The sequence below is a fragment of the Corvus kubaryi genome, unplaced genomic scaffold (genome assembly GCF_017639235.1).
Source record: "Corvus kubaryi isolate FWS band 111438036 unplaced genomic scaffold, C.kubaryi_AGA036_p1.0 37357, whole genome shotgun sequence".
Lineage (NCBI taxonomy): Eukaryota > Metazoa > Chordata > Aves > Passeriformes > Corvidae > Corvus > Corvus kubaryi.
In genome coordinates, this window is record NW_024581117.1 from 10,533,750 (window position 1) to 10,558,102 (window position 24,353).

Sequence of the window (24,353 nt, forward strand, 5' to 3'; positions counted from 1 at the left end):
GAGCTCATAACTTACACCATTATGATATAATGATGGAAGCACGAATCAGTCCTTCCCAGTGTGGGTTGTGCCATTAGAATGAACTCCACAGAGAAAGAGGCAATAGCTGATTTTAGTGGTGTTTGAGAATTTGGTGTTAATTTTGTAAACTTGCTTCTTTTCTCTTTGGTGGAGTTGTCAGGATTTACAAGTACTCTGTCACCTTCAAAGGGGCTGCACTGCGTTTTGCCCAGTAGGCAGATTTTATTGCTGCTTCCAGCATAAACGATAATAAATACAGTTCTGTATTTCCTGTTGCTCTAACAGACCCTTGCTCTTGTTTGAAAAATTCACTCAAGGGCTGTCATGAAAATGTTCCTTGTTGCCATTTGTGATTCACTGACAGTTACTTCAGTGTTCCCTGGTTTTGCAGCCCCAAACAGTAACATTTTAGTTCAGAGGCCTGAATTGCACAGCTCACTGCCACTTGAGTGAGCATTTTAATGTGACACTCATCATCCCTCTGAGCTGATAGGAGCAGTCACATGAGCAAATGGTCCCCAGTACACGAATTCTGTACGTATGGCCCACAGCCACGTAACTTGTGCAGAAAGACAAACAGCGAAGGTTTAAGGGCAGCTAAATCACCACCATTTTCATCACAATTTTATGCCCTAAATGTTCTGTGGGCCAAGTTGCTTTGTGATCTCTGTTTGCTTCTACTGCCTGTCTGAATTTCATTAGGAAGGACCAGAGTGACCCAATGACTCCTTGGCAGCTGCCTGTGTCTCAGCACACTGTGTGGCCATGGGGCACAGAAGCCTACACAGAAGCAACCAGAGGGAATCTTGGTACTGCCCCAAACTAAACCTTGGGTTTCAGATTGGCTGCTCCAAATCCTCTGTCCATATCTGTGGCTCCAGGCAGGTGTCCTTTGCTACAACTTCCAACTATTCCTGCAACCAGTCAGCCCCCAGGGCTGAGGCACCCTTGGCCATGCAGGTCTGCAGCTATTTCACACCCAGAGCAGTGGGCACCAGCCCTTTTTGTGTTCCCCATACAGCACAAGCACAAGTACCCACTCTGCCCCCAGCACTTCACTGCAGAAAGACTTACAGGAGTTCAGTTTATTAATGTGCAATTTCACTGCTCTGATCTCAGCACACACACTGTGATTTCCCATTTCTCCCCAGGGCTCTGAGGTCCTTACTGTTGTTGCTCTTGATGGAGACAGAGGAAAGCCTAACAGTATTCATTACGGCATCGTGAATGGTGAGTAGGCTTGTCTTATATGAAATTTGAAGGGCACTCAAAACTAGATCTGGCATTAAATTAGAATAGAATATGCTAGAGTTTAATAAACCTGAGGCAAAACCTCAGGAATCTCAGGAAATAATGCCAGGTACCTCAAACAACTTCAGGGCCCTGTCTACCAGAGAATAGCCAAGATTCAATGCAGTGAGTTTTAGTATCTTCTTCACAGAACTGCGCTTGGAGCTGTTAGTGCTGCTGATTTGTTAGGCATCAGTAGCCTGCTTGTCATTTCAGAAAACATGAAGGGAGACGCATTCACTCTTCTGAGCATCTCTATCACTTAATCTGGGAGGTGAGATAATTCATTGGGAGACCCAGACATGGCATTTGGAGGGATATTTTTATTAGTACAGTGGTTAAAGTGGCTAAACAGTCAAACCTCTGATTTCTTGGAAGAAATTATATTTACCAGTGAAGAGACACTGGCTGTACACTGAAGTGGAAGAAAACAGATGTTATCAGAAGATTAATGCTTTCCATCAGCTATTCTGAGAGTGTCTGTTGCACGTCTTTTAATAGCATAAATGTGAAACTTAGCTGAATTGATGATTCATTAGGTGGTGAAGACAACAACTTAGAGCAACTAAACTCCAGGCTACAACTTAGGTTTTATGGTTTTTATACTCTCTTCCTCCAAAACAAGGCTTCCTAACTGGGCACCCCAGCTCACAGGTGTGAAAGCTCCCAAAACTTCCTAAGAGAAATCTGAGGTGTAGCTGCAGAGCTATGGAGTAAGTGCTTCATTGTGTTACATGATCTAAACAGCCAGAACAGAGAGATACTCACAGCTGAGTTTTTGTGTTGGTGTAGGATGAGACCCATGCTGAGCTTCCTTCTTAATGTGAGGGAACAGACAGGTAAAAGAAAGGTAGAAATATTGAGGAAAAAAGGGTTGCAGAAGACAAGAGATAGAAAATGAGAAGAGGTAAAAAGAAAGGTGTAAAATGAGCAGCAAAAACAAGTAAGTGGGATAAAAATATGCTAAACAAGGGAGAAATTAAGTAAGGAGAATAAGTGAAGACAAAAGAACCACGGAAAATGTCAAAGGGAAGTAAGATTAATGAGGTAAGATATTGGATTTCCAAAGAAAATAGAGAAGGACCAAAAGGGCTCTCTGGGATAAAAAAAGGGTATGTTTTAGGAAAGACTGGGAAAGGAAGATGGAAGGGGATGACAGGTAAGTAGAACAAAATATGGCTTAATGGGGAGTAGGCCTTTCTCATGCACATTAACAAAGGGTTTTGTTTGTGTGAAATGGAAAAGACAGGAAAGGAATATGCTTCTAATGCACAGAAAGTTGAAAAACAGAGAACAAAAGATTGCAACAGGTTTCTGCCCCTGCACCTCAGACACTGGCATTAATTTTGACAAGCCATTATTCCAATAACTGCAGGCTGGGATTTCAAAGGACAAGAAAACACTTAACAGCAAATAGGAAATTGTTCTTAATAAGCATTTCTTATCCAGGGAGTGTAGGATAATAATAGGAAATGCTCCAATCCTCTGAGTGTGCTGTATGGAGGAACACATGTACTGCTACACATACTCCAGGTTACCAATTTACCTGGGATAACTAGACAATAACATGAAGTATAGTGGTTTGCAAACACTATTGACTTAAACTTCTTCTCAGGCAGAACATACCTTGCAGGCCAATGTATCTTAATAATTGGGTATTGTGAGTCAATATCTGTTCAATGTTGTGTCTAGAGCGCTTTAATGAAGTTGCAGTTATTGTGGGTATTAGCAAAAGAGGATATTTAAAAATCAGTATTGGAAATGAGTTTGAGGAAAAGAAAAACAACTGGGCTTTCAGGTCATCATCCTTTATTTCTGAAGGCTTGATCTCCTACATTTAAAAGGATTTCCTCTCTTTTCCTTTCAATGGTAGACTCTGCCACGAAGCACAGGTTGTAGCCAATACTGTACATGAGGCAGCGTGCAGGGCTGCCCTTCCTGGGTACCAGCCTGCCCTTTGGTGTGATGTGAGATGGTTCCTGACATCCTGGTGAGATGCTGCTGCCTCTCTGCAAGCTGCCATTTGCTTCAGCACAAATTTGCCAATCTCAAGCAACTGCTGCCTGGAACTGGTATTCTTTCCAGACCAGTGGAAGTTGGGTGGTGGTAGCAAAGTCAGCCTGCAGCCCTGTCCTGCCTGTGTCAGACTCCGCCTCAGTGCAGAAACCTTGGGGTTTACCCCAGATACTCCAAAAAACCCTTTTTGTTCAGGACAACCTTACAACAGGCAAAAAGCTTTTTTTTTAAAAGCTGTTTAAGACCAGAAGACGCTTCTCTAGAGAAGTGACTATGTTTCTTTGAGGCAGATTGTCAGACTTCTCACCTTAGCTGATACTAGTGAGAGAAATGTTCTTGTTTCTCAAAGACCTAATCATGCATTTGCTAATTACAATGACAAATGTCTGTTTTTGTCTAAACCAGCATATAAAGAAGACAGCATAATAAAAATTAATACCAAATTTACATGCCTGGATGCTGAGGCTTTAGGGGAGCCTGACCAGGATCGGAAGAGGAAAATGGTGATAGTTGCCCATAAGGGCAGAACTCCACTGAGATGTTCCTAGGGGAGGAAACCCTTTTTGGCCCTCATCTGTGTTTTCATCTCACTGTGACCAGCCACAGAAATGCTTCATTTTTGAAGAGTGGCTTCAGATCTACTGATAGATATGGATACACATATGGGCAAGGACGTGCTTAATGAAGCGTATAGTTGATTTGCTCATGCTTGTTCAGAGAAAGAAAGTGTGGCATGTAACCAGAGCATCTTGGTTTTATTGCAGGAAGTGAAGGTTCCTTTGAAATCAGCAACACAACTGGAGCCATTTCTGTGATAAAGAGCCCAAATCAGCTCAAGAAAGAAGTGTATGAACTAAAAGTTAAGGTAGGTACTGTGGCCACTTTAAGATTATTGGTCTAAAATGCCATGAATAGGAATGATTGTCTAAAATTGTTCGATTTATAGCTGATTTTACCTGTTTCAGAAGCTACCTCCTATATTTGAGCAGAGTATCAGATAGTATAAATCAGAACTAATTGCTTTTGTTGGGATGTTGGGGTATTGTTGTTGGGATATTTAGTATCTCAAATTACTTCTTTCAAATGAGATCATCTTGTCCTAATTTCATCTCTGAGACTAGAGAATCAATAGATACCTGTTCTCTATGTTTCCAGATTTTATTGCTAGGCTGGGAATGAATGTCTTGAAACCTCCATGTTATGAGATAGGTAACAGTCAATCTATGATTAGTAATAGGACTGGGACAGATCATGCAGTGGCATATCAGCATCCACTCCTGAGGCACTGATCAGCCATGTACAAATACATGCTTACACCTTGATGAGCTAACACCTCGATGAGCCAGTACTCATATGACAGGCTGCATTATTTCAAGCAGTTTATAAAGAAAAAGTTTTTTAAAATGTAGAATTAAATTCTGAAGACGGTATCAGTTTTCTTCAGCATATTGGAAATGCATATTATTGTTGTGGTAAGGACAATACCAGCTAAAGGCAGCTTTGAGGAATTGCACACTGCCAGAACCAGTGTGTAGCATCCCCAAGGGCACTTGCTCCTCCTGGGCTCAAGCAGTGTGCTGTACCTGGGAGAACATGGAGCTCTCATGGGCTGAGTTAAACTCAGGCACCATTTCTCCCTCTATCAGCTCTGCTTCACTGCAGTCTGCTACCGCTCCCCAGATGCAGAATGGGTTAAAGCCTTGCAAGTTTTCCTGATCTCCTCACTACGTATGTGGTGACCCAGAGCTCATGCAGGCTGAAAAATGTGCTAGAGGCACCAAAAGGGTGTTATATTACCCAGCGTACGTAGTGACAGGCACCTCAATTGCCAGACTACCATCTTCAGAGAAAGTGCCTTTGGTTTTGAGCCCTTTGAGCAAAAAGGCATGTTAGATATAGCTGTTGTTACCAGCCAGTTTCTGTCCTGGCAGAGGAAATGTCTTAGGTTCAATCCAGTGAATCAGGCTGCATGTTGCAGTTGTTGAAATCCAGACAGATCTGTTCTTTCGGTTCAGAAAAATACCAGCTAGGTTTGCCTGTCTGTCTAAACTCTATCCACTTTAAATTAAGCTTATCTAAACATCACAGCAGAACTGTGAATCAGAGACTAAATCTCAAAAAAAAAATGTACCTTTTTGAATATTTACCTAAATGCCACAAGTACATTTTTTCTCACAGTATTCAAGGCTGCAGTCCTTGCAGCAATGAGACAATGAACTGCTTGTGGTACCACAGCAAATTTAAACATTGTCTTCCTTTTCTGTTCTATCAACACTTTAGGCAAGCAATTACCTTGCCTCTATTGGATTATTTGTTTTTAGAGAACTGTTTTCACCTAGAGTGAGTAACTAGGATCACAAAATTAGAAGGAGAATCAACTGGGGTTTTGTTGGGACTGGTTTATTACCATAATTTTCTAATCATCATAAACTTCAGTGTGAAATGGACTGAGGTTTTAGGGAAATATAAGTCTGTGAATCTTCCTACAAGTTAGTGGGTTAGAGTGCTTTTTAAGTGTGGAATAATACCTGAACACAAATTCGAAGAAAGAGAAAACACCCTCATTCTTTTCTTCCTCCTGCCTGCTGCAGGCATCAGAAATCAGCCAGGAAGGTGACACCTCCGACCATGTATTTGCCATGGTGGTCATACGGGTGGTGGACCTCAACAACCATCCACCAACATTCTATGGAGAAAATGGTCCCCAGAACAGGTTTGAACTGACCATGTACGAGCATCCCCCGGAGGGTGAAATCTTAAGAGGATTGAAGATTACAGTCAATGATTCAGATCAGGTAAATGGAAACTATGAGGACTTTCAGTATTCCTGTCCTATTTTCCCAAAGACTAGAAAGAGCTGTCCAATGGGGAAATGTCCTTTTAGAAACTCACCTGTTTCACCTGCATTCCCTAAAACCTAGGGCAGACAAAGTAGTTGCAGGGTCCAATACCACAGAGAGCCTGGACCCAGGAGTACAGTTAGTCTGTCATATACTGTTATGTCAATGGGAAGGGTGGTCCTAAACCTGCAGCCCAGTTCTTTTGGCAACTGAAGTTGAACAGTCCTTATGAAATTCCCTAACTAATGGTTGTGTTCAGTTGTTACCAGTGTATTGTCCAAGTACATACTCCCTTTGAAGATTTTCTTGGAGACTCCAAGCCCTGTAGTAATTTCAGGTGCAATTGCTGTCTGTATCTTCTTTTGGCCCTTATGTTACAGTCAGGGTCTGCAGTGCATGTTTTGGTAAGTCATTCCCACTGGAGTGATATTTTTAGGAAGCCTTAAAAATTATGCCAGAGCCAAACTAAGTCTCACCAGATAAAGGAAAAGGAAAGAAGACTCCATCCATCTCAGCCTGCTGTCTAACTGACCTGTGATGCCTGTAGGTACTATGGCAATGGTTGCTATAGGGACCCCTAAGCTAAATACTGTATGAATGACATCCATCTGAGTTAGCCTCAGGTTAGGTAGTGACAAGAAAAAAACTTAATGCATCTGAGAATTGTATTACTATTGGAAAGAGCTCTCTTCAGTAACTGTGCTCAGTATTGTGCTGGTTTCATGGTATTGTACTTTATCAAACCCACTGGCTTCTTCCCCCTCCCTCCTGCTGCTCTGCAGCAAGCAGATAAATGACTGCTTTCAAAGCAGTGCTACGTCTATCCTGCTATTGTCACAGGGGATGGTGCTGCAGAAGGGGAGAAACAAAACCCATCTCTTCCCTTTAGAGACAAAATATATATCTAGGCTGACAAAATATTCAGGCTGCAAGTTAGGCTATAAAATAAGCAGAAAACACTGATAAATACACTGTATAGATTTCTCAAGAAGCTTCCTAGTACAGTGTAAGGCATCACTCTAGGGGGGATGGGTTGCTTTTCTTTTAAGGCAAAGAATGCAATGTTTTCCCTTCCATGCAAGATGACTATGTAGAGAAGAAAATTAAACATGTCTCTGTCACAGCTACTAGAGACTCTTTCTTCTGGGGGAGTAGATGATACAAGTGAGGAGGAGGAAGCTGTGGTGAAGGTCTGGTTTAGGCCTACAGTTTGACGGAAATGCCATGCTTACTTGCAAGAAAATTATACAGAAACTTCTTCCCCAGACCTTTTTGACAGGGCTTAGGGCTCAGTGCTGCTGTTCCTCCAGCCATTCCTGTGTCCCATGGCTGTCTGCTTGGAGACAGGTTCAATGGGCATCACTGGCAGCAATCACTCAGCTGTTGGAGGGAGGCAGTTCTCTCTCTATCCCGTGCCACCCTTCTAGTCATGTACAGTCCCATGTGCAGAGGACTTTATATTGTCAGATTGTCCACTCTTCCCATCAGCACTATTTTCCACAGTCCAGCAGCTCTGGCTTTGTGTGTTTGGCTTTACTATCCAGCAAAAGAGAGCCTGTTATCATCTCTGTGGCTGGGGGGTGGGTTCATGTGACCAGACAACACAGACCACTGAGTTTGGATCCAAGGTCATTCTGTTTTCCTTAAGGGACTACTGCTGTAAACTTTTTCTCTTGACACGAGCTAGGGCTGCTCAAGAACTGCTCATAACAAGCTCTCCAGGGATACAGCTGAAAGTAAAGTTGTCCTGTTTGAAAGTTATTATTAGAAATTCATCATCTCAAGATTCATGCTACAGGGAGAACGTGGCACCAGGCAGGCAGTGAATCTGGCTTTTTGTCACAGTGTAAACATGACACTGAGAAATTAGTGAACCCAGAGAGTTTGGTGAGGTAGGCTCAGCTCATTTTCACATCTTCCCTGTAAGGCAGAAATATGAGAATCCCCCTTTCATCTTTTCTCTCACATGCTCTAGTTTGGTTTAAAATAATTAGCCTTGGCCAGTTGGCTCTGGCTCACTCTTCCCAACCTGCACACAAGTGGTGGTAACCTTCTAGATACTGCTGCTTCCCATGTACTCTCTGGCTAGAAGGTTTATCTGTGTAATTGGGATTTGCCTTCTCACTTCACCTGGAGCTGTCAAGTGTGTGTCGGATTTTATTCTCCACAAGTGGAGCTCCTCTCTTTCCACAAGTGCATCAACTTCCAAAAGATTTAGTATTTGCATCTCTGGGCTGGTTTAATCCAGTCAGTGCAAAATGTGGAGTACCACCTCTGTTTGGAAATTGCATATCTTTGCGATTCTGCATCTTCATCATGCAGAATGCACGAAGAACAACTTACACAGCATTTGAGTTCTTAGAACACAAGCTGGACACTAGAAGTGTTCGAGGCCAGGCTGGATGGGGCTCTGAGCAACCTGGTCTAGCGGAAGGGGTCCCTGCCTGTGGCAGGGGGATTGAAATGTGGTGATCTTAAAGGTCCCTTCCAAGCAAACCATTCTGTGAGACGGGGTTTGTGAGTGTTGCGTTGTCCTTACTCGAGCAGTTAAGTTGTCTTTCTTTGGTAGGAAGCAGGAAGAGGCAGGACTTCGCTGTCAATATGCACATGGTGTCATCTCTGTCTAGTTCCCAGTGTGTGGCACGAAGCCCAAGGCTGCTTGCCACAAGATTCCTCTCTTAGCCAGGCCTGCTGCAGGGTTTTTCCATTATGACTGAAAGAATAACCAAGCTTGTCAATCTATTTCAAGAAAAGCTGTGTCTGTCTTGTGACTAGGGCTGGAGGGATTATACAGCTAAGCTTCTTAGCAGTCTCCTGTCCAGGGGATGGAGAGCAGAGGGCTCTCAGTAAGACTCATTCTCATTTTATATAGTTTGAAAAAACAGAGCAATCTAGGCTGTAAGATGGCTGAAAACAATTCATGAAAACCATTCACTGAAAACAATCAGTGCCATATCTGCTTTTATTCACAGGGAGCCAATGCTAAATTCAACCTCCGTCTTGTTGGACCTGGTGGCATCTTCCGAGTGGTTCCTCAAACTGTCCTGAATGAGGCTCAGGTTACAATAATAGTGGAAAATTCTGCTGCTATTGACTACGAAAGCTCCAAGGTGTTAACCTTCAAGGTACTTCTGCTTTCCAGGTTCTCTTTTTCAGTGTATACACTATGTGTACGATGGCTTTTGTATCTGATCTGATTTAGCTTCTTAATCCACCTGGAGCTGCCTGATGCAATATCAATGACATGATATTCCATGTAAGGAAAACTCATTTCTGCCTCTGGTTCACCACCTTCAAAAAAGGTTTAATGGATGCATCAGTGGACTGATTTAGTCCAGTCAGTGCAAAATGTTGATTTTTATCTCCCTCTGGAAACTGTACATGTTGGTGGCTCTGAATCATCCTAGACTGAACCCTGAGGGTTATTTCTGCACTCACAATGATAAATACACAGGACTAAATCCTAATTTCTCTGCAGCTAGAACTTTACCTGCTTAGTGCTAACTAATTTCATTCATGATCATGCTTTTGAATGTTGGCAGCCTGAAGACCCCAGCTGACTGGAAGATAATTCCCCAAAATTGCTCACTGCCTTTGTCAGAGTCTATCTATCTATATGGCCATTTGCAGGCTGACCTGAGGCTCACCCATGCTCTAAGCCAGCCATGCAAGAACCAGTTTCATCCAAAAGCTGGAATTTTGCATTATCACCTTCCCTGATGGATTCTTTGGCTCATCAACAAGATAATTAAGTAGTCTGGTTTTCTGTCAGCTGCCTCTGAACATGAGTGTAGATGTTTCAGTTCTGCAAAGAATTGCATAGACAATCTCTGTAATCATTTTAAAAAAATTTGCCAAAACTGTCAAGCTAAGTATTAACATATGCTAGTTTTGTAATGTACAGAGAGTGGCAATTTTTGCACAGTCCAAAAGCCACAATTCCAGAGTTTTGTTCTCCCCCTTGCCATATGGTTTGCTTTGTGTCTTTAGCAAGTTTCACTTCAGTATGTTTCAGGTCTCTTCTTGTAATGTTCCTAACACATTTTGAGCTTTATAGGTTATAGATGCTACAAAAATATGAGGCATCATTACTGTATTAAAGTGGAAGATTCTGAAAGGGCCATAAAGTGCTACTGAAACTAATTCTAATAAGCGCACATTTATTCAGGTTAAACTACCGAAAGACCAGTAAAGGAGTTACACATGGGCTTCTCATGAATACCAATAGAAATCAAAGTAGTTAATGTGATTGCCATGAATACCAAAAGAATTAATTACCAGGAAAAAGGGTATATATTTTTATAGCTTAAGGAGTTATTCGCCTTTTTTTTTTCTTTTTGAAATTATTTCTACTGAAGAAAGACTTTCCAAAATTATTTCTACTGGAGACCATAAGACTTTGCTTTAAAAGTGCAGCCTTTGTCTGGATTCCAAATGGAGAAGGTGCAGCTGCATGATATGGTAGCAATATATGGCAGAAAATACTTTATAAAGACCTCATTGCTGGCTGCATTTCCCTGCAAAGTTCAAATTACTTCCTATCCAGTTTTAGTTGTCAGTATAGTCATTCTGGTTAGAATTTTGGACGAAATATATTTCTATTTAATGTGTATCTCACAGCAGTTTTGAGAGGTTATTTTCAGGTTTTGGGGGTTTTTTCTGTAAGCAATGATCCCTCTCCTCTAGTTTGTGTTTAAAGAGTAAAATGCCAAAGAGCAATTAAAGCTAATTTGACTGGCTGATGCACTGAAAAACTTTCTGAAGCAAAGGCTACTAGAGAAACCTATCTTCCATTTAGTGCTGACTCTTAAATGTAGTTGGTAGTCAGGACTTCCTTCATTTTCAGCTGTCCACGAGCTCAAATGGGTTTCCCAAAGTATGGCAGCTATGGTAATTCACACATCTCCAGTGGCCAATTGAGAGATTGGCCAGATATTACTGTCCCACCTTGTTATGGGCTGCCATGCTTTGGGGGCAAACCTCCTGCCTCCATCTCCTTCGGCTCAGAGCACATCGTGCCCTGACAGGAGCCTGGACATGCTGCAGACGCTCACAGACTGGGACCAGGTGAGGCTGCAACTATCTTCAGTTGTCAAAATCTAACTCTACTTTAAAAATTTACCTACCACTTTTAAGATTACATGTCAGTTTGCTCTTCTGGCACTTAAGTATTAGTTGTTGATATGTAGTCCTGTGAAGTAATAGTTTTATGATATTTTTTTTCTCTCTGCATAAAACAAAAATACAGGTCTGCATAAGACACTGCAGGCAAGTAAGCTGACGAAATTTCCTCCCTGAAGGAAGACATTGTCAGTAGATGTTGTTGACATAGCAGGACTATGGCTGCTAAAAGGAGAGGGAATAAAAAATGAGTGTAGAAAACAAAGTAAAAATACTAAGCTTTCATAAGATATACTAAGATGGGCTGATTGCAGCAGCAAAGGCAATTTAACTGCAAATGTTATAATTTAATTATAGCTCCATGTGTACAATCAGCACTAAGATTTTTACCTCTGTACTACCTTAGGAGCTGAGATTTCTCATGAGGAGGTTTTTGCTGATGTCTGTATGGCTGTCCCTTCAAAAATTTCTTTTGCTGTAACACCACCTCAGACTCCCAAACACAAAAGTTAGCACAGCGATGTGGTGACCAGGCTCCCCTTTTAGAGCAGACGTGTCCTGCAGTAATTGCAAGCAATCCTTCGAGGTTCATTTCTTCTCTTTATTTGCAACCATTATAAATGTTCACACAGCCGGAGCAGCTCCAGGAGACAGCACTGAGATAGCCTTTTCCCTGTCTACTTGAACAGCTCCCCACCCTCCCCTTTCACCTCGAGGTGCTACAAATGTGTCCAAATCTGGCAGAGCAGAGGCTCGAGCACAGCCTGTGTCCCCCAGCCAGAGGGCAGTGCCACTGCTGATGAGCATCACCCGGCTGCCCCGCGGGACCTGCGGCACGGAACGAGGAGCTCCCACAGCCGCGGCACCAGGGCAGCAGGGCGTGCTGTGGCAGCCCTGCTTCTCCTTCCGAAGTTCACTTAGGCACTCCCCCTCTTTGGGGGAGCTCCTGGAACACGTCTCCTGCGAATTAAAACCCACAGTCTGATTTTTCAGCTGAGCCTCTTATATCTCAGTTCACGTCCTGCTCGCTAGTCTGTTAGTGGTGTGCTGTCTTCCTAGAGCCCTCCTGCTTTGTGTTAACTAGGTTTCTGCCCAAGCATGAAAACCAAACATTATACCACTGTTAGCCATTTGGGCTCAGCCCCTACAGAGCCCAAGAATGATGTCTTAGTGCTGATCCTGTGTGATGCAGCCACCCGTGGAACAGACACCCAGGACAGACACTGTGAAGGTGCCACTGTCTCTCAGCACCCATCGCTGAAATTGGTCTCTCTTGCTCAGCCACACACCACCTGAGCTTGCTGCTCTACCAGCTGAGGCATCCTACTGATGCTCCCCAAATCCAATGGATTTTGCTCGTAAGGAGCAAGTAGATACCATACTCAGTTTGCTCTATGGGATTGCCTGTCCTTTCAGATGAGAAGTTACAAGAATGTGTGGTGTCAGAGAGCTCTGTTCTCATCAGAGACAGTGAGGCAATTCAAAAGCACCCATGAGTATCTGATAAAGTCCTAATCAGCATGAGGCAATGAGGATAGAAGTCCCACGAAGTCAGTGGTAGGAGTCCTCACAATCTTTGGGAAATGGGATTCTGCTGTACATTCCTGATACCTGACCATCCAGCATTTGGGGTGGGGTAATGCTGCTTAAAAACAACTGGTTCTCTCATCTTTTTACTGATGGTGTAAAAGTTTGGTGCACATTATTGCTCCTGGCTTCTTTCCTGGTAAAGAACCTCCTCTACAAAAGATTACGATTAAATTTGTGTGGTTATTCCAAATAATTCAGTGCTTATGTTTCCCAAAGTTCTGGGAGCTGCCCAGGGATGATTGTTTGTAGGCTTCTATTATGGCTTTTGGATGTGTGTTGGTTAATTATGACTAGTCACATCTGTCACATGAAGTCTAATATGAATACACAGGTCTGAAGGCCTCTTCCCACAGCTTGACTGCCCATCACAAGCAAGCACGCACAAACAAGCCAAGGCCGCATGCTGACCTGGCTCTTCATCTCCCTGGTTCTGAGCTGCCTGGTCCAACCAGGCTAAAATGCACCAATGTGCCATGGGTGGTGGAGGAAGCTCCTTTAAGAAAACTAATAGCTGCTTTGTAGTGATCTCCTGTTTTTCTGTTCTTAGCTTCTTGCAATAGAGGTGAACACACCAGAGAAATTCAGCTCAACGGCTGACGTAGTGATTCACTTGCTGGATACCAATGACAATGTCCCGAAGTTCTCCTCAGACTACTACATTGCCAGGATCCCAGAGAACTCCCCAGGGGGCTCAAATGTAGTTGCTGTTACAGTAAGTTTCATTCACCTCTTAAGAAATGTTCTTTTTGCTGGGTGTCTGTGGAAACAGTTCAAGTACCTTAAAAATAGTGGACGGGGGCAAGTAGCAAATCTTCCTCTGCCATTTGACTTCTGGACCAAACTCCAATTCCTTTCCAGAATCAACAGCAAAAAAAAATCACTTGGGGGAAAAAAAAAAGTTTTAGACTTGTTAAAAATATAATTTAAATATTATTTAGAACAACAAGGGCCATCTGCTTTTAAGACAAATCACATGGCCTTTGAGTATTAAGAAAGCCCCAGCCAAATCAGTGTCCAGCGGGAGGATTCAGTTATAGCTAAGTGGAATTGGATTTACTGGATTTGCTTGCTTAAGTAGGAGTGAAAAGAAAACAAGACGGCTGCTTAGTCTCCTCCTCTTGGGAGGAACCTGGCTGCTAAAGGCATAATTAAAGAGTCAGTGAAGGCCAGGATATAAAATTAAAATGCTTAGGGCTGGGAAAAAGAAATCCCTATGTATATATCTTCTCACAGTGGGACAAGTATCCCTATAGATTTTCCAGTATCTCGCATTTTCATAGAAAGACACTCAAGGTATTAGATGGGCCCTGAGTGCTGGAGGGGCATTTCCAGCTGTCTCCCTCTAATGCAACTGCTGGGACTGGAAACAGCCCTCATGTCACAAAGCCAAGAAAGCTCCTGGCTACCTGGGGCTCAGTGGGTGATGCAAGTCACCTTGCAGAGGCCCCACAGGTAAGGATGATGGAGGCAGGTTGCCAGAGATCTCCAGCACAAGCTGGCAACAAGTAAGAAAGAAAATTAAATAATCAGAATAATAAAGTGCTGAAGGCAAATTTTAGCGATGGAAGAATCAAAGAAGTGAAGCATAAAAAATAGAGGAAAGGTTATTACATGAAACTACTAGGAAAGCTATTAGAGGCTCTTAAACATTAGTATATTTGAGGTAATAGAAATTTAAAAATTCTAGGAGGTGAACAGCATAAAAAAAAGAGATTCAAAAAATGTTTGCAGAAGCAACAAGACTTCTGAGCCAAAGTGCACAGGACCATGTATCTGAGGAGCCCATGTAAAATTTAGTCATGTGCTGTCAACTCAGTACTTGACCCAGATTCACAACTATATGTGAGAAACTAAGATGTTTCAAGTACTCAGAATGGCAATTCTGGAGGAAGTCCCAGGTATGCAAATGTTTTAAGTAAAGTTAGACAGTACTAAAGTAGGCTGTGGTCAAAACCATGGGGTGAGAGAATCTGACAAGCTCATGCCAAAGAACAAAACAACACCTATCAGTAGGGCTGCAGGTGTGTTATGTTAATCATGCAGTAATCAAAAACATTGTTCCAGTTCTCAAATATTTAAACAGGAAGATGAATGAATCAACCAGTGCCACCATGAATTTTGATAGCCAGATGTAACAGTATAACACTCCTCAGAGCTATCAGAGAAGCAGGAGCTTATGGAAATAACTGCTACCAAATCAATAGCTTTCCTAATCCGTAGCTAAGAAAGGAAGCCAACAAGAGTATGAAACAAAGATATCATCTGGTGTAGTATTTGCATTATTAAAAGTCACACAGGCACAAGAGTGATTAAAATATAAACAAAGCTGAAATACAACGTATAGATTGAAACATTTGTTATTTATTACTTTAAATTGAATCAATTAAACAAGCAGAAGCTTAAAAATACTCTATATAAAGTAAATAATTTTGTCTAGGGAATATTCATTAATGTTTAACTGATAATTAGGAAGGTTTGAGAGCTGGCAGTGTTTTCATGTCATTGAGATTATCTCCATCTCTATCAAAGGAGCATGAGGTAACTGTGGATGGATGGGGCCATCTAGCGTCACTCTCCCTGCCAGAGCCTCCGGGCAGGGACAGCGTGCCTGGGGCTGGAAGTGACACTTCCTGTTGATAGGCTGTGCACTTTGTAGGTTCATATTTGCTCATGCAGTTTCCCACTAAAAATGTGACAGCAAAGGGAGTGAAAAGCATTTGGGCCTGTTGTCAAAAGAAAAATGAAACCTTTCTTTTTGCATTTTAGGAAAGTAAAACTCTTTTTTTCTTTTCTTAAGGCTACAGATCCAGATTCAGGGCTTTGGGGAGAAATCAAGTACTCTATCTATGGAACAGGAGCAGATCTGTAAGTAACAAGTAAATAAATAAAACTACATTACCTCTAAGCAGAGTTCTACAAGAATTTCAAAAGAAAGCTGGCAGGGTCACTCTTGATCTGCTCATTTCCAAGAGCATTCATGCCATGTTCTTTGTGAGTTCTGTGAACAGTAAAGCTAGTGTCATCATTAAACATCTGCTTCATGAACCCAAGGAATTCTACCCACAAACCCCCAAAGAGATATAAGGCAGCTGAAGTATCAATACACAGGATTTGTTCAATCAACATTTGAAAAGCACTTGTTAGAGAAAGAGAGGCTTTGGTCTAGTTGTGAAAAGCCAGTTCTATAGAAAAAGAATCTCTTGTTCTTTCCCCTTCCCTTTCCACATGGCTGTACAAATAGCTCTTGTCAAAATAAATCAAGGAAGACAAGATATTCAAGGATATAAACTTCAGCTTTGGAGGTCAGCTGCGTTGGGTGTTAAAAGCCTTTCATATATTTAAACATCATAGTCCTGCATCAGGAAAGAAGGGAATCTGATGCTTACTTGATTTGGTAATAATGCCTCCCTCCCTTTCCCTCTCTTTGGGGACAGTGCTGGGGGTAGAACATCTTGAAACACTGGTTCCTTCACACCATGTGCATCCCAGCTCCCAAACATGGCTGGGATCAGTGACACGGCTGCCACAGATATTCCTGCTGAAACCTGCAGCTGCTGGATGTGGCAGGGCTGCAGGGCAGAACGCTGGAAATGAATGAGTTTTTCGGGCACTCATCCCCAGAATCTGTTTTTCTCTGTACATTATCCACCTGGAGCTAAAGCTGAACTCTTCTTGTTAAGGTGAAAGCCGTTTAGGAGGCACAATCAAAGTCCAAAATCCAAGATGTTAAGGGTGAACCTCTTCTGTAGCCAGAAGGACACACATATTTCCACTATGGATTATTTTGAGCTCTTCACTAAGTCTTTAAGCTAGCTGCTAACTGCACAGAGAGAAGCAAGCAAAGGTCATGTCATGCAGGCAGACCTCTTAGGTTTAGAATGTAGCAGCTGGTGGAAAGAAACTTGAGAAGGTTGTTGACAAAGGATTTAGGGGAAAAAAAATGTAAGCACAACTTTATTCTGATTGGCATTATGGGGATGCTCAGACTCACTGTTCTTACACTGTTGAATGAAAAAATTATGATGTGGACCTTTTCCTTCTTAAGTATTTTTGTTTGTTTTCCTCGTGCCAGAATGGCATAGCTCTGCAAGGCTGGATTGATTTTCTAGCCCTGGCACCTCCAGATCTGCTGAACACACAGTTCAATGCAGATAGGAGAACTTCAATTAGAGGCACAATGATTCTGTCTTGCATATTACATCAGTGGGTGTGCAGTTGCATGGGCAGAAAGATGAGTTATACTGGAGTAAGAGAAATAGTGTTAACAGTTGAAGATGAAACCAATACGATGGTAATCCTCCTTTGGTAATCCAAGCTGCCAGTGGGAGCGCTTCTATTTTTCCATGAAAATGGGAATGATGAGAGTGCTGTTTGCATGGTTAGGCTGGGTTGTGTGCTGAGGGGACACTTAGCACGGGCACTGTCTCCTACACAGCTATTTCCACCTCCACATCTTGGATTTCATCAAAACTTTGTATTTAACAGGCTTATGAGAACAATTGAAGATTCTGGATTGCTAAATGCCTCTTTTATAATCACTCTCAATTGCATTCACAGTTGGAACACAGACAATATTTTGCTACCCTGTACATTGATCAAAGGGTATATAAAAACTTTCATCTGTTAAACGCTCCACTGCTTGGAGCCTACACCGGCAGTCCATTTTAAAGACGCTGTGTTGGTATCTTCTCTATAAATCCAGACTTTGGGCTGACACTTTTGACAGTGTCTCTGTAATTACAAATGTGTAAAATTGAACTTGCAACAGATAAATCTGAACACCCACTCTATCCCAGTGTCAGTCTATGAAAAAATGATCATTTTTGGAGAAGATAATTTGCCCTGTAGTTTGGGAGGTTTGAGAGCAGATTTTTTCCTACCCATTCTGAGAAGTGAAGAGCCTAAATATGATACATATCACACTTCTTTTAGCTATTTAGGTGATATTAATCAATCTTAATTTATGCAGGACATAATCTATTACACTGTACTTTTAAACTGAAAAAAAAGTAAAAATAGGTTCAATGTTTTTCCTTTTCATGCAAGGAAATCACTCTGGGCGAAGGCCATCCCACTGAGCATTTACTGAGGACAAAGACTTTTAATGGAAAATGCAGCTAAAATGGCTAAGGCACAAGAGAGAGAAAACTATGAGACACTAATAGTTCTCTGGTTTTCAAGCCTAAAGGAACTAGACAAAAACTAGGTAGAGTGAAGGATTTGGAAACAGCCAGAGAGGAATTAGGTGGAGAGTACCAGTGTCTGGGCACAGGATTTCAGTGTTCACAGCCTGGAGCAAAGGTGGGCTCTAAACACACATTAAGTGACCGAAAAACCCAAAAGTCTTATCATGCTTCTTTTCCAGGTTCCTAATCCACCCATCAACAGGTATAATTTACACCCAGCCCTGGGCGGTACTAGATGCTGAAGTGAACTCAAAGTATAATTTCTATGTGAAAGCAGAGGACACAGACGGGAAATACAGCTTGGCTGAAGTGTTTATCACCGTGCTGGATGTCAATGACCACTCTCCAGAGTTCAATGAAAACATCCAGGAAAAGACGATGATCATTGGGTCACCAGTGAAGATAGAGGTGAGAGATGGCACCGTGTGTCACAAAGCAGGGGCACTGTGGGTCACAAAGCAGAGTGCTTTGGAAAAGCCCTGGCTCTGCTGTTTACTCTCAGGGGTCATGATGAATGTCTGAAAGATGCCTTTTCCTGCAGCGTTATTTTGCACGTCCATTTGGATGTACCAAATGGATTAAAGTGTGAATTATAGTATTTACTGACTGCTGAGAAGGAGAAATAAAGTCTATAGACAGAATATAATGCCCTGTTACAGTATTTGAATGATCAGCTGATGGACGATCCTGGATTATGCAGTGATCACAAGAAGCCCAAATAAGTGAATGAAAGTACAGGGTTTTGAACACTTAACCTTCTTGACACCCCTTTGTGTTCAACCACACAACTTAGTTCCCTTCATTTTGTAGAACTGTATTCATTGAGCCAGTGTGGAACAGGAGGTGAAAAAATGCCGTAACAATTCCCAGGCAAACGAGCAGAACATCCTATGTTACACACATTTGAATGCATATCATGAAGTCTGATCACACAGCACCTAATGTTAGTAGAATTAATACCACAGCACGAAAATTGAAGCAGCAATAGTTTATGGCATGGAGCTAATCCCATTGTTCTTTATCACTTCACATTTGTCCCCCACTCTGTGTGAGAAGCTCCCCAGCTGAGGACCATTTGCATTCTACAGATAGGTTACAGTTCAGTTTTTCCTCTGACTTTATTTCATTTCAAATAGAAATCACTTATAAAGAAAGAAGCCTAGTCCTGTTTTTCACTAGAAAATGTAGCATCGCTTCCAAGATCAAATGAAAGCAGCCCAGTCATGGCACAGATACTATCACAAGTGAACACTCAGAAGGTTTCTGTCCTCAGGCAAAGATACAAACAGTAACACCTTTGTTTTTTACACTTCCTCTGCCAGGCTATAGACCAAGATGCAGAAGAACCCAACAACATTGTGGATTATTCCATCATGCAAGCAGATCCAGCCAACGTGTTTGACATAGACCAAAGCACTGGGGAAATCAAGCTGAAATCCTATATCCGTTCTCTGGACATCATCCACAACATCACAAAAAACAAAGACTGCATATGGTCATTGGTGGTCCAGGCCAAAGACCGAGGCTCCCCGTCCTTCAGTACCACGGCAGTTCTGAAGATTGATATCACAGAAGAGGTAAGCAAGTGTTTTAGAAAAATCCTTATGGGAGACAATCCCTGAGAGGCACAAAGGAGTAGACATTGCTTGCTCCATTTCCGAGACTTTCTCGCCAGCTCTGTTTTGTAGAGTGTTTCTAGAGCCTTGTGGTGAAGTTGGATTCTACAGCCACAAATGTGAAAGATAGTTTGATCAGAAATATTGCAAAGATAGAAAGGTAGGCGCATAATGTAATTGGGAGATGAGTTTTTTGTTAGAGATTGTTAGACATGAATTAAGGTCTATAGACTTCTGAGAGTAAAGGTAAATCCCAACTGCTAAATTTCTGCTTTTTTATTTTCATCCAGGAGAAGGAAAAAAATATTTTTCCCTTACTAAAAATGGTGGAAAGTAGCTGGAGTCAGAGTGAAATAAATCAGATAAATCAACCTAAGTGACATAAGAAAAGTGAGAAAAAACTTTACAGAAATGCTTTAAAGTACATAGAACTTTGGATGTGAGTTTAATAATTGCAGTATTATTAGCAGATGAAACAAGAAGACTGTAAAAGAGTCTTGCACAACACATAAAAGGTTGAGATTTTCCTTAGTCCAGCTTTTACATCAGCTGAAGAACAAGCAGCGATTTATGGTGCGCAGCGCATGCTTGCATGATTCTTATTTATTGTAACTGCCTTGCCATGCCTTTAAGTAGGTACCAGCAGGGAGGAAATGGACTTTAAAGTAGATGAGAAACACATCATTAGCCTGACAGTCTCTGGACCACACACATACTGGGCAAAGATGTAAATCTCATCCTACAGACAGCAGCTGGCCTTCTCTTTGTTTGGTCACAATGCTCCCACTGCTCTTTTGTTTGTTATAATCTTTCTCTGTTTTCTCTGTTCCCTCTTATTCCACTGATACTCCTTATGAGGCACATTCGTATGATAGTTTTTGTACACAGTTCAGAGCCTGCTGGACTGCCAGGGCACTTGGGTCTGCCCTAGCAGGGCAGTGCCTGGCATGGGGCTGCCTGTGGGGGCCAGCCAGCCATGTGGGCATGGGCTGGGCTTGCTGCTGCAAGGCTCTGACATGTGGAGTTGGGGGACTCTGCATGCTGGGTGTCTGTGGTAAGTGTAGAGATTTAGCCGGTCTTACAGATACAAAGGAAATGAACTGCTTAACACTTGGATTTCTCATGGAAACAAAGTTTTGGTGGGTTTTACACAAAAAACAAGAATTGCTGCCTGCAGCCAACAGTGGGAGTACTTGCCCTTCCTGCCTTGCTTCCATGCTTCTCAGAGGCTGCATGTTTCAGGAGTGTGTGGCACTGGGTGGACGCAGGCACTGTCCTCAGGCACTGTCCCTGCTGGTGGCTGCCAGCCTTTCCTTCCCTCCCAGGTGAGCTGGAAACCTCTCTGTCAGCGTGTGGGGCTGATGGGTGTGAGTGGCAGAGGGTGCCCCACACCTCCTCTGCTGGGGGACAACATGTCCCTGAACCAGCTGATGAAGGACAACTGGAAGGAAAACAAAAGTAGCTGATACTTTGGGATAAGGAGTTTCCTGAATTTCCTTCTAGTTCTTGAAGCAATAGCAGTACCTGGTGAAAGATGGTGTCTTGTAGGAAGTCACCTGTCTGCCTCCTTTTCTCCCCCTCCAGGGGTACCTATTTGGCACAAAGTGAGGGAGAGCCCTCCTCATAAAGTGTAAAGGGGAAGCAGAGAGGGCTGTGATGACACGGATTTATTTCCTCGCACACAGATTTTTCCTTCTTCCTCTTCTTGATGCCAAGTCCCAACAGAGAGTCTCAGATAGCAGAAGAGTAGGTCTCTTCAGCAAGATCTGGGCTACTAATCTGGTGTCACATCCTCTGTAACCTTTTGTACATCTCCATTACTTCTTCCATTGCTTGCAACAATTTGGGTTGGTTGGGTTGGGGTTTTTTATCCCATAGCACCACATCTTTTTTGCAGAAACAGATTTTAGTTTGCATGTATGTGAGATGCAGTGCCAGTGTCCAAAACCCTTGGTCACTCCCTGTGTCCCAGGACAGCACAGTCACTGCTAACACTTTGTGAAGCAAACAATCTCTTCATGTAGGGATATTGCATACACACACCTTCTCTCTTTCTCTGAGGCTGCTACAAATGTGCATTTCATCCCTCTGTGCTCCAGCTGTACAAAGGCTCTTATTTCGCTGTTTGGTGGACATTCATGTATTACTGATTTTGATAAGGAGGATATTTTTGAATGCATCCTCTAGAGGTTTCCTGCAGTGTTAATCACAGTAAGTAATTAAACAGGCATATTTTCTGATTAAGGTTTACCATTGCAATTAGCACAAGTCTGTGCTCTTCAAGATGGATGGCTTGTGGCTAAGTTCAGCAGTATTGCACATCAAAAGGGCCTTCTTCTCTTGGAATAATACAGTGCTAAAAAAATCCAAAGGCATTTTAATTTAACCGAGTCTGATTTTATGGAAATTGGTATTGAGGGGCATCTGTTAATATCCTATCCTTTCACAATAAATAAAACATATCTTTTCACAGAATAAAAAACATATGCTGGAAAAGCTAGTCTTTTCCATCCATATGTCTCACTCAGAAATCTATTCCTGCTGCCTGAGATTTTCAGAGAAGGCTGATTCCCACTCCTGACCCTGAAGGTTGGCCTGATGGGGGCATCCCTCGGCCTCTTGATGACTCCATTGAGGTTCTGCAAATGTAGAGGGGGGGGTTATTTACACCTCTTCATGGACTGAGGCTTAGGTCCATATTTAGACAGCATAATCTGTAGTTCTTGATAGCTTTGGCCACTCATTTAGACTTCTAAATATAGCTGGTGAGTCTCAGTTTTAGATTCTCCTAACTGAAAGGTTCGACAAAAATCTTTGAAGTAACATGGAGATCTTCTCCTCTCTCGTACTAACTGCAACCATGGGAACTGTTGTTGATGGTACTGAACAGCCCTTGCCACATTTGCAGAGCAGTAAGCCTCTTCTTTCCACAGTTCCATGGACTTAAAAAAAAGATGGGTTTGATTTGAGAACTCTTGCCTCATGCTGGTGCCTGTATAGCAAAGTGATGCAAACACAGCCTTCATGTACAGTGATAGCACTGAGCTTTGGAATAAGCACTCCAGGGGCAGCTTGTGTTCTACCTCGGATCAGGAGTCACTTCTGCAGCAAATCTCCTCATCACCCCCACATACACATGTGGGATGGCCTGTGCCTCACATAGCTCCAAGCACACAAGGTGGACTTCTTTCAGAGGAAAATGTGTTTGGGGAGCACACCTGGTGTGCCTGTGCACTAACAGGCAGTCCCTCCCTGCAACCAGGCTAGAACAAAACCCCAGGAACACTGAATGTGGGGAAGTGGGCTCCTCAGAACCAGCTGGTTTATTTTACAGATGCACTTCCTCAAGTCCACGTAGCCCAAGTTGTCTGTGACACAACCATTGAATCATTTAAGATCGAGTCCAACTGTTAACCCAGCACTGCCAAGTCCATTACAAAACCATGTCCCTTAAGTGCCACATCTACAAATAATCTGCAATAGCTTGGGCTCTTAACAGGTTTGCCTAGGTAAACCTTAACAGGTTTACTTAGACTCCTAAATATAGCTGGTGAGCCTTAGCTGCTCAACCACATTCCTGTTGGGTCCAGCTTCTGGGTATTTGGCCCACGTGCTCTGCTCACTGCAGCCCATGCATTAGGAACGGCTCTTGAGAAGCTGCCAGAGCAAAAAAAAAAAAAAAAAAAAAAGCCAGCAGAGCATTATCTTCTGTGAGCAGTGGTATTTTAACTCCTTTGATGGCTGTTAAGAAAGAGAATGTTTCTTCCAGGTCCTGGCCTACAGAGATAGAACAGCTCTCATCATGTATCTGCTTTTATTTTATGTTTACCAGAAAAACCAGTACTCTTCAAAATGCAGCATGCCTTTTAGGAAAAAACAACAGCTTCAGCAATTGCAAAGTGGCACTATTTGTTGAGGCGCCTCTGTGGCACTGCTGGTAATCAACACAAGGACTTGAAGATGTTTTAAATGTGCACTTCCCTTAAGTCCCTCTGCAGCCTGGCTAAGATGATGACATTCCTGGCTTGTATTGCAAGTTATTCCTCCTATTTATCCTGTCAGTGTCATGGCCATGACAAACAGAAACTCCCGCTGTGTGCTTACCAAATGCCTGGTGTTTTTATGCAGAACAGTTGTTGTCCAAGGCTAGTTCCAGGTAAAGCTTTGTATAGTAGAGGTCAAGTAACTAGAATAGAGGCTGAACCAGCTGTTAATGGGTTTAGTTTTGGTATTAATCATCTCTTCAGCATTGAAATCTCTGAACAGATGCCAGACTTGCTGAGACCATGGGATTGAACAAAGCCAAATGCCAAAACTCTCCATACAATTTTCATCTGTTCTTACCTCTGCAGCCATAGCACACGGATAACATGTACTTCTGTCTAATCTCATTTCTTCAAGGTTTTCAAATACCTAGTCAAATACTCTTCAGCCATCAGTGCCTTCCTATAAAATAGATTTTGACAAAACTCGTAGCAGGTGGACTCAGGTCATGTACTACTTAGCAGGGTTTATCTGACACTTAATTCATCTGACTTTCACATGAAGTTAAGTAAGCCAGGTTAGAATTTCTATCATCTGATGGGATTTAAGTACAAAAAAATCCATGTAATGCAGAACAGCAAAGCTGATGTGGATCTAAGCTCCACCAGCATTATGGGCTGCTTTGCTTT

At 42.4% G+C, this 24,353-nt stretch overlaps 1 protein-coding gene across 4 annotated transcripts in view; it reads left to right on the top strand.

The window, feature by feature from the left end:
- The window catches only part of CDHR1 (cadherin related family member 1), a 45,558-nt gene that overhangs the window by 16,576 nt on the left and 4,629 nt on the right, over window positions 1-24,353 (top strand). For all 4 annotated transcript variants that reach the window (XM_042033221.1, XM_042033219.1, XM_042033217.1 and 1 more), the window contains 8 exons: window positions 1,173-1,251; window positions 4,092-4,192; window positions 5,919-6,122; window positions 9,140-9,292; window positions 13,426-13,590; window positions 15,676-15,743; window positions 18,244-18,472; window positions 19,387-19,641. In XM_042033221.1, the coding sequence (XP_041889155.1) occupies window positions 1,173-1,251; window positions 4,092-4,192; window positions 5,919-6,122; window positions 9,140-9,292; window positions 13,426-13,590; window positions 15,676-15,743; window positions 18,244-18,472; window positions 19,387-19,641 (1,254 nt within the window). The remainder of the gene's footprint in view (window positions 1-1,172; window positions 1,252-4,091; window positions 4,193-5,918; window positions 6,123-9,139; window positions 9,293-13,425; window positions 13,591-15,675; window positions 15,744-18,243; window positions 18,473-19,386; window positions 19,642-24,353) is intronic.